Source organism: Tupaia chinensis, unplaced genomic scaffold (assembly GCF_000334495.1).
Source record: "Tupaia chinensis unplaced genomic scaffold, TupChi_1.0 Scaffold141305_1, whole genome shotgun sequence".
NCBI lineage: Eukaryota > Metazoa > Chordata > Mammalia > Scandentia > Tupaiidae > Tupaia > Tupaia belangeri.
The window spans coordinates 456,182-467,094 of NW_006201168.1; the positions used below are offsets into that span (position 1 = coordinate 456,182).

At 38.3% G+C, this 10,913-nt stretch overlaps 1 protein-coding gene and 1 non-coding gene across 2 annotated transcripts in view; both read right to left on the minus strand.

Moving 5' to 3' along the window:
* KPNA4 (karyopherin subunit alpha 4) overlaps positions 1–10,913 on the minus strand; it is a 39,965-nt gene that overhangs the window by 8,266 nt on the left and 20,786 nt on the right. The window contains exons 11-13 of the mRNA XM_006163052.3: positions 5,132–5,260; positions 3,536–3,640; positions 2,605–2,676 (exon numbers count right to left, since the gene is read on the minus strand). Coding sequence (XP_006163114.1) covers positions 2,605–2,676; positions 3,536–3,640; positions 5,132–5,260 — 306 coding nt within the window. The remainder of the gene's footprint in view (positions 1–2,604; positions 2,677–3,535; positions 3,641–5,131; positions 5,261–10,913) is intronic.
* LOC114005024 (small Cajal body-specific RNA 7) lies at positions 4,594–4,924 on the minus strand. Its single transcript, XR_003546965.1, has one exon.

Below are 10,913 nucleotides of genomic sequence, written 5' to 3' on the forward strand. Positions count from 1 at the left end.
TGGGGGGGGCGGGGCCCCAGACTGTGTTAAAAGCCACTAGGTCCAGGATTCAAACCACAGTCTGCCATGAGGGATTCCAGTGCCTCAACTACTACACCACCTGCTGGTCCACACATTAAGCATTTCTTTGCCGTAAGGAATACAGTATCTGTGTGGGACTAGTTGAGCCCCCCCCCAACTCCTAAATTCATAGATGCTCAAGTCCTTTACAGAAAAGGGCATAGTACCACACATAATATAGTGTACGCACATACTCCTGTACACTTAAGTCATCTCTAGACCATTTTTAATAATTAACACAATGTAAATACAATGTGAATACTCGTTATACTGTATTATTTAAGAAATAACAAGGGACCAGCAGTTGGCGTAATGGCTATGTCGCTGAACTCCCATGTAGTCGACCGTGGTTCAAGTCCTGGACTTGGTGGCTTAAACTCACACCGGGCGCGTGTGCGTGCGTGCGTGCCCAGAATTCCAAGAGAACGGAGGAGAAAGGATTGCAGTGTGGCCATCCCCCTTGGGAGGTGATTTCTTGCTTTCTATCTCTCCGTCTCTCTCTGTCTTTCTGACAAGTGCATGCACCCTATATTAAAAACCCCTCCAAAAAAAAAAAAAAAAGAGAGAGAGAGAGAAATAATCACAAGAAAAAAGTCTATACATGTTCAGTACAGATCAATTTTCAAATATTTTCCGTCTACAGCTTGAATCCACAGATACGGGGCCCATGGATATGGAGGGCAGGTTGTACTTCCTTCAAAGATTCTTTCCTTTTTAAGAGTAAAGAGCTAAGAGACCACCTGGTGGTGCAGCAGCAACACTAGGCTCAGCAATGCTGGACTTCCGCAGGAGAGGTTAGGACTCACATCTCAAGGTCTCCCTGTACACATCCAAGCATGCATGTATGTGCCCATAATTCAGGTTGCCTGAGATTGGGGGGTGGACTGTGGCATGAAGACCCTGTTGGGCGTTATCCATCTCTCATGGAAGAATGAAGAATAGGAAATTATAAAATCAGCTAAGAGATTGAATGCTATTTTAAAAATATTAACAATAATTCAATGTGACTTCACCAACTAGCTCTCTAATATTTATACTCTCGTATGCCTGGCCACCTCTCACTTCACTACTTTATTGATTTTATAATATTTTCTAACATTTGGGAGTCAGGTTATTATGCTAGAGGGCATGTACGCTTGCCAAAAAGACAGAGAGACAGAGAAACAGAAAACCAGAAATCACCCCCTAAGGGGGATGGCCACAGTGTAATCCCTTCTCCTCTTGGGATCTTGGGCACGCACACACACACACCCAGCGTGAGTTTAAGCCACCAGGTCTGGGACTCGAACCATGGTCGACTACGTAGGAGTTCAGCGTCATTGCCATTACACCAACTGCTGGTCCTATGCATTATATTTCTATTATGCTCTGTATTTTTTTGTTTTTTTAAGGTTTTTGTCATAGGGTGCTTGCCGGAGAGATACAGAGACACACACAGTGGGAGGGAAAGGGAGAAATGACACCTGAGAGAAGACAGCCACGCCACAATCCCTTCTCCTCCCGGGATTTTGTGCATGCACACACATGAGCCTGGCAATTTTTAAGCCACCAGATCCAGGACTCAAACCATGGTCAGCCACGTGAGAGTCCAACACCTTAACCACTATGTCACCTGCTGGTCCCAAAATTCATATTGTAGTGAATCCATAGCTTACACCAGTCCATCATTCTTTTTCAGAGGTATCAATTCACCACGACTCAACTCAAATTCACCTTTTAACTGTTCTGTAAAATAGATCTGAGACCTTCAACACTGTTATTCCTTTGCTAGTTAATAAAGTGTTAAGCTTCATCACTTGCATGACCCTGAGGATGAGTGTCTCTTTATATTTTATACCGAAGCATTTCACATTCCTCACTCTAGTTCCAGACATTCAGTTGAGTTTAATTTTTCATTTTATTTGCAGCTGTTGAATTTGTTCACAAAATTGTTGTTTTTAACATGTTGTTGTTATTCACTTGTTAAGACAATCTGTGAGGCAGGTTTTTTTTCCCCCCTTTTTTCTTCTTCGGGCATATTAACCTAAAAAAGTATGTTTTTCAGTTCCATTGTTAAAAACAAAACAAAACGAAACAAACAAACAAAAAAAACAGGGACAGGCAGGTGGCATGGTGGTTAAGGTGGCTGGATTCCCACACGGCTGACTGAGGTTCAAGTCCCTGAGGTTCAAGTTCGGGATCTGGAGGCTTGCTTTCTCACTTTCCTTCTCTGTCTCTCCTCAACTTCAAAAAAATAAAATAAAATAATGACAATGAATAAAACAAACACACACACACACACACAATAAAAACAACAAAACCAACCCTATCCAGTCCTTAATCTTAACATAAATTAGAAAATTCTTGTAGGCCAACAAGCTGGAAAAAGAATACTTCTATGGAATATCAATAAAGAAAGTCAAGGTGATACGCTTATATGAAAAAAATGTACAGATTGCCTGTTATCTTGCTATTATTTTAAATCAAGATTTACTTAAATCTAAACCTTAGACTTACTGGTAGTTATTTTACCAGTTTTGAGAAATAAATAAGAGTTCAACTTACTTGCTCTTTCCTTCCACTAATTGTTAAGTTACTTATGGCCCAAGCAGCTTCTTTCTGAGTGCCAAAATCCCCCTGTAAAAAAGCAAAGCAAAAGGCTACAAACTGTAATATAAGGTAAACTGAAAAAATTCTCTGAAATGATTGATCAACTGCTTATTTCCCTAGGTTACCTGTTAGCCTTTCCATATAATTAATCTTTACATATTATGATAGCCTTTGAACGATACAATCTACCCTAGACATACAGAGAAACCCTTTTTTGTAAATTCCTAAACAAACTGACCTGATATTACAATATTACTATTCAACAATATCGAATTAAATACAATTGATGATAAAATGAAATAAAATTGGTAAAAAAAAATTTGGAAAAATCTACAATTTTTTTTCTTTTCTTTCTTTTTTGGAGAGGTTTTTCCTATAGGGCGTGTGCGCTCGCCAGAAGACAGAGAGCGACAGAGAGACAGAAAGTGAGAAACCACCCCCCCCCAAGGGGGGTGACCACGCCACAATCCCTTGTCTTCCATTCTCCTCTTGGGATCTTGGGCATGCATGCAGGTGGGCCCAGTGTGAGTTTAAGCTGCCAGGTCCGGGATTCGAACCACAGTCAACTACATGGGAGTACAGCGACATAGCCATTACTCTAACTGCTGGCCCTGTAATAATATACCTTTTTGACCAAGTCCCAGGATAATGGCAATTTTGGTGAAAGGATGATACAGGAGAGGGGCAAGCGCTTCCAAAAATAAATGTTTCCTATATATAAAAATTGCTGGGTTCAAAAGCTTATTAATTTATTAATATTACTTTATTACACAACTCACGCTACTATAGAGATTCTAATTAAATAAACAAAAGAGTATAAATTCACAAAATTTCTAAGAATAAAATCTTTCTCCTTATTCAGATAAGATAGAGATGATTTTCTTACCTTATCCAAAAGGTGTATTATCATTGGTACAAGATTGGCATCAATTACTGCCTGAACCTGCTGCTGATTTCCTGCGGTGATGTTAGAGAGGAACCACACTGCTTCCTGTAGAACAAGAGCCTTTCAATATTTCTCATGAAAAAATAATATCTGCATCTGAACTTAAAAAAAAGGCATTCATTACACTGCCTTAATGATATGGCGAAACTCACAATACAACTCTTAGGAATCTTAATTCCTCTACCACTTTGGACAAATTCCTAATAGTCCTAACACAAGTCACAATGAACTAATCCTTTTAAATTGATTATTATTATTATTTTTTATCCAGCTGCTTTATTATTTATTTTAAACATTTATTTATCTATTTATTTGTTTTCATTTTCAAACCACTGAGTCTGGGACTTGAACCTCATCAGCTATGTGGGAACCCAGCACCTTAAACACCACGCCACTTGCTGGTTCCCCTTTTAAAACTCTTGAAAGCAATGCTCCCAAACAATATTCAAAAGGAGTTTGGCTGAACAAATACTAAGGAAATGATGAGCTGTAATACAAACACAAATCCTCAAACAGTAAATGAGATTCAGCTCCCTTCCCTCACAGAGTGTGCTTTTACTCTATTCTGATGAAGAGTCCTAGTCAAAATAATTTTATAAATCTTAATCATTCGCAATACTGGAGACATGGAAAATGCTACAGTGAGTTGTTTTAGTGCACTTATTTGCAACAGTCATTCACTGTACCATTTCTCTCAAGTACTAAAGTAGAAAAGACGCTTGATTGCTTTGTTGGTTTACCTGAATGATCTTTTTAATGTTAACTTTTATACCACAGTGGTGTTACTTTGACCAAGTTGATGGTGGTCCCAAGTGCTTTATAAGTTTCATAGATAATAAATGATAAAACAAGACAAATACATACAATATTACCATAATTAAACTTAATTTATTAAATTTACCAATTTATTAAAGGAAAATATTTTAGCTATTTTTAAAACCAGGAAACAAGTTTTATTCCAAATAATTGTAATATTGCTAGTTATACACTAGGCTCTTTCAGATCAGATCACAGGACCATGTTTAATGAACCTGTTAGAGATTTTAGGGTGCTGGGCTAGTTAGGTGAGCTGTTTTGGGGCTATAATCATAGGCAATGTTGTAGTCAAAAACCCACGTTATTTCTACAACAGCCTCAGATGCACTCCAATATCAGCAGCACCAGTCAGTGCCCCCTTTCCATAGCCACCACACACACACACACACACACACACACACCCCACTCTATTTAAAGTTCTATAAAATAGTAAAGTTAGAATTATTATATATATAATAAAATTTCCAATCACACAACATTCAACACCCAATTATCTCTATTTCATCATTTCCAAGAGAGCCCAAATAGTACTTTATAACTTGGTTTCTATATGAAAGATTATTTACTAATTCATGCTATAAAAATGGAAATATTTTATATTATCTCAATGTCTAAATGACAGTTTACATTAATAATATTATAGATACTTCTGAGACCCTAATTTTACAAATGAAAAGGGCTGATTATGCCACTTATTAAGCAGTATTTTTAAATGCTTACTTTATTAATTTTCTCTTTGGGATGTGTCAGGAGTGCTGGGAAGTGTGAAAGAGCATCACAATTCAAAACTACTTGTGTTTGCTCATCAGTTCCAGTAACAATGTTGCCCACAGCTCGAAGTGCAGCAGTCTGAAATGTAAAAAGGTTTAATGAGATGTTGTTCCATGTGAAATACTCCTTAAAAGGCATTTTAGGCAGCTTACGGAAGATGAACCATTCACTTGCTTTATCATTCCATTGAATCTATCCTTTTTAAGCACGTATTTTTGTCAGGCACTTATACAGGTAGGAGAAGGATGGACAAAAGTTCTAGCTCTTTTGGAGCTTACGATATAATAACAAAATAACAAAAGAGAGTCAATTAAAAAAAAAGAAGAATCATTTTAGATAGTAAAATAAGAAAACAAGAGCATTTTAGACTTAGTGTTTAAGACACTTCAAAACAGTGCCAGGGGCCCAGCAGCTGGCATGGCGGTTAGGGCGCTGAGTTCCCACATGGCTGACTGCAGTCTGGGTCTCAGACCCAGCAGTTTGAAAATTATGCCAGGCTCTTGTGCGTGCCTGGAATCCTGAGAGGAGAACAGAGATGAAGAGACTGTGGCATGGCCATCCCCCACTGGAGGTGATTTCTCACTTTCCCTTTCGGTCTCTCTCCAGCTAGAGCATAAACCCTATGGCAAAAACCAAAACCAAATAAAAAAACAGAACAGTGCTTTTCTGCAGAAAAGCAGAAACCTGAATGAGATTTCACTATTAATATTATATTAATCTGCATTATCAATTATTTTTCTAGAGTGTACTAGGTCTTTTTGTTATATTAAGAATTTTAAAAAATTTTTACCTGCATAAGACAAATGACCCAGGTTTTTTATTTTTATTTTTTATTTTTAAGTGAGACATAATTCACACAAAATCCATTCTTTTAGAGTGCAGGAGTCAATAGTTCTTAATATCTTTAAAGTTGTGCAACTCCTACCAGCATCTTAATTCCAAAATATTATCATCCCCCAAAAAACACTGGTATCCATTAGCAGTCACTCCCACTGCCTTCATCCCCAGATCCCTGGCAACTACTACGGCTACCTGTATGGATTTCTCTATTTTGTCCATTTCATATAAATGGAACCTAACAGTATCTGGCATTTTCTGTCTGGCTTCTTTCATTTAGCATAATGTTGTCAAGTCATATCATAGTGTTTACCAGTACTTCATTTCTAATTGCAAAGAATAACACACCATATAGATGTATCCCATATTATTTAACTATTAATTAGCTGATAGACACTTGCGGTGTGGCTACTTTTTGGCTCTTATGCAAAGCTGCTATGAACATATGTGTACAAGTTGTGTAGACATGTGTTTTCGATTTTCTTGGGTATATACCTAGCAAGGCAACTGCTGGTTTATACTATCACTCTACATCTAACCTACTGGGGTGCTGCCAAACTGCATTCTAAAGCAGCTACACCCTTTTACATTTCCACCAGCAGTGTGTGAGGACTCCAGTTTGTTCCCATCTTGGACATCTGTTATTGTCTTTTTAATTACACTCTTCTTCATGGGTGTGAAGTGGCATCTCAATGTGGCTTTGAGGTGCATTTCCTTAATGACTAAGGAGCACCTTTTCATGTGCTTATAGATGGTATGGTTTCTTTGGAGAACCTCATCTATTTGCTTGTGTCTTTTGCCTATTTTTAAACTGGGGTGTCTTTGTGCTGCATAACATTTTAGTCACCCACCATACATGATGATGGTTTCAAAAAATGTGTTACTTAATGATGGGGATGCCGTCTGAGAGGTTGTTAGGTAAGTTTGCTGTCATGCAAACATGATAGAAGGTATCTACACAAACCTAGATGGTAGAGCCTACTACACCTTGAGACTATTGGTACAGTCAATAGATGTACTTACTGTCATAGATGCGGTCCATCACTGACTGAAATATTATGCAGCACATGACTATACACCAGGTAGCCACGGTATGTAGTAAAGTCTTATTTATCAAGATTTTGTTCCCCGGGGACCAGCAGCTGGCATAATGGCTATATTGCTGGATTCCCATGAAGTTGACCATGGTTCGAGTCCCCAACCCGGTGGCTTAAACTCATGCCAGGCGCATGTGTGTGCGTGCCCAAGATCCCAAGAGGAAAATGGAGAAGGGACTGCGGTGTGGCCATCTCCCCTCGGGGGTGATTTTTTGCTTTCTGTCTCTCTTTCTCTGTCTTCCTGGTGAGCACATGGGCCCTATAACAAAATCCTATCCAAAAAAGTAAAGACTTTGTTCCTTTGGTTCTTAAGGTTCTAGTGTTACATCTTGGAAACCACTGCCTAATTCAATCATGAAAGTTTATGCCTACATTTTATTTTAAAAGGATTATACTTGCAGCTCTTAGGTTTAGGAGTTTCTCTTGAGTTAATTTTTATATATGGTGTGAGGAAGAAACCCAATTTCATTATTTTACATACAAATTCGAGAACCATTTGTTGAAAAGACTATTCTTTCATCAATGAACGGGTATTCTTGTTGAAAATCAATGTATAGGTTTATTACTAGACAACTGATTTCTATTTCATTGATCTTTATGTCCATCCTTACAAAACCACCACAAAGTTTTGAAGTGAATTTTAAAAGGAGAAATTCTTAAACTCTGTTCTTTTTCAAGATGGTTCTGGTGATTTCTGGGCCCTGGGTTTCCATATGAATTTTTTCTTTTTTTTTTTTAATCAACTTAAAAAAATTTAAAAATTTGGTCAGAGGGAACTTGTGCTTGCCAGAAAGAGGAGGGAAAGAAAAAAAAAAGAGGAGAGAGGCAGAGAGGGGAAGAGACAGGAGTGGGAGAGAGGAGAAGGAGAGGGAGAAAAAAGTGAGAAAGCACCTGCCATGGGGAATGGTCATACTGCAATCCCTTTTTCTCCATCTTCCCTTCTGATAATTTGGGCACACACAGTCATGCCTGGGGTGTCTCTCAGGCCTCTGGGTTCAGGACTTGAACCACAGATTGGCCATATAGGATCCAGCCCGCTTAATGACCATGTCACCAGCTGCTCCTCAATATGAATTCTAAGATCAGTTTGTAAATTAAAAAAAGACACCTGGATTTAAAATTTTTTTTTTGGCCAGAGGGCGCATACCCCCGGCAAAGTGTGTGTGTAGCATACTGCACAAGGGATGGTCAGGCCGAAATCCCTTCTCCTCCTTCTCCCTCATTTTGGTATTTTGGGCATGCATGCGCACACATGTGCACACACACATACACAAGTGGCATGTTTCTCAGGCCACTGGGTCCAGGACTGAACTGCATGGTCAGTCATGTCTGATCCAAATGTCTTAGCCACCATGCCATTGGCTGACCTGATACTCAGATTTTAATAGGAACTGTATTTAATCTGTAAAGAAACTTGGGGAGCACAGTCATCCTAACAATATTAATTCTTCCAATCCATGACCACAGGGTATCTTTTAATTTAATTAGGCCTGCTTTAAGTTTCTTTTGGTAATTTTTTTTTAATGTCCCAGCTTTTTTAACCAATATTTTTTTTTTGGGGGGGGGAGGTTTTTGCTATAGGGCATGTGCACTCATCAGTAAAATAGAGAGAAAGTGAGAAATCACCCCCCCAGGGGGGACGGTCACACTGCAATCCCTTCTCCATTCTCCTCTCGGGATCTTGGGCACACATACACATGCGCCTGGCGTGAGTTTAAGCCACCGGGTCTGGGACTCGAACCGCGGTCAATTACATGGGAAACCAGCAACATAGTCATTATGCCAACAGCTGGTCCCAAAAAATAATTTAAAAGGAGAAAGTACAAAACAAAACAAAACAAAAGAATGCTCTTATAGAGTAACAAAAACTTAAAATACTAGATATCATATGTGGACTTTGGATATCAATTAGGTCAAACTGGAAAAAATCATGTAGTAGTAAGTAAAATTTCGATACTGACTAGATATTTAGCAAGAAGGTGCATTTTAAAAGCACACAATGGCGTTGTAGTTATGTTTAAAACAGTCTTAATACTTAAAGATGCAAGCTGAGTTAAATAGGATATCTGGACTTTGTGTCAAAATAATTTTGAGGGGAGTGAGTGGGGGCATACAGAAAACCTACATGGAGGTTTGTTTCATTTACATTCCTGAATTATGTCATGAAAGCTGGGAAGTTTAAGAAAATCTCTATTAGTTATTAGATAAAGTACAGAACATTAACTTTCCTGGAATGCTGGCTAAAGGAAAATTCCAAGCCCTATATTCTCAATGAAGTCCAGTATTAAAACTGAAGATGCAGTCTGAAAAAACAAAAACAAAATACAAACCAAAAACCTATACCAAGATATAAGAACCAAAGTCAAGAAGTGCAAAGTTAATAATAGACACACAGTAAAAATTTTAAAACAAGTCACAAATACTTCTAAACAGGAAATTACTCTATTAGTCAATCCTTTCTGAATTTAGCTGAGTTTTTCTCTCTCATTAAAGCGCTATAAATTTTTTTTTTTTTGAGAGATTTTCACTATAGGGCGCGTGCACTCGCCAGACAGACAGAGAGAGACATAGAGACAGAAAGCGAGAAATCATCCCCCAGGGGGGGTGGTCACGCCGCAATCCCTTCTCCTCCATTCTCCTCTCGGGATCTTGGGCACGCACGCACACGCGCCTGGCGTGAGTTTTAAGCCACCGGGTCCAGAACGCGAACTGTGGTCGACTACGTGGGAGTCCAGCAACATAGCCATTACGCTAACTGCTGATTCCCAAAGCGCTATAAATTTTAAAGCAATGAGTTTCTCTTCTGACAGTGCATAAGTATCATTTAAAGAGCTTTTTAAAGCTCACATTTCCAGAAAATATCCTGGATTTACTCAAACAGAATCTCTAGGGGCTGAGCAAGGGAAATTAAAACATATTTTTCATTAAGCTCTGCAGTTGATTTTGATAGCCAGTCAAGGTTGAGATATAATGACTTAGGCTAACAGTTTTCCTCATGCTATTACCATACTTTATATACTCTATGCCATTGTAAGACTAAATCAACCTCAGAAAGGTAGGGGAGAGAGCTTGCTACTTCTTGCTTTACCACTGTGGTTTGACAATGACCACTTACAGTCTTTGTGTAAACTTTTCACTCTCTTTTTGACTCTCTCTAGATGCAGATTCTTTGGAATAAATAGTATTTGGAGGGATTTAAGTTAATAAAAGAATAAAAATTTAAAAAAAAAGTTAACTGCCAGTGGGCATGTATATTCGCTAGAGAGAGAGAAACAGAGAGAAGGGAGCACCCCTCGAAAGGGTATGGTCACACCACAACCCCTTCTCTTCCATTTCTCCATTTTGGAACTTTGGGTACAACACATCTGGAACCATGGCTGGCCATGCAGGATTCAGTTCCCTAACCACTAGAAAGGCTACATGGCCAATACAAAAGGAAAATTTTTAAGTAAATGAGAAGAACAATTTAGGAAGTTTCTAAGCAGTACAAGGTTTTTATATCAGTGTTAGTGAAGCTAAGACTAAACTAAACTTGTCAGGTGTGTAAGAAAGGATAGTTGGGAAAGGAGGGGAGGCAAAGGAAAAGTAGGAATAGAAGAAGAAAAGTAAGAAATAGTAAAAATAAAAGTGCCAATACTTATTTTGATGCCACCTATGTTACTATACTTTATCACCCCGGTCTGCGTTATAAATTATTCTTGTTTTTATTTTTGGTGGATAAAGGGGAGATCTTATTGAACTACAGTACTCTTAGTTCATTTTCTTTATCTTTAAAATAGAAACAAAATAATTCACTC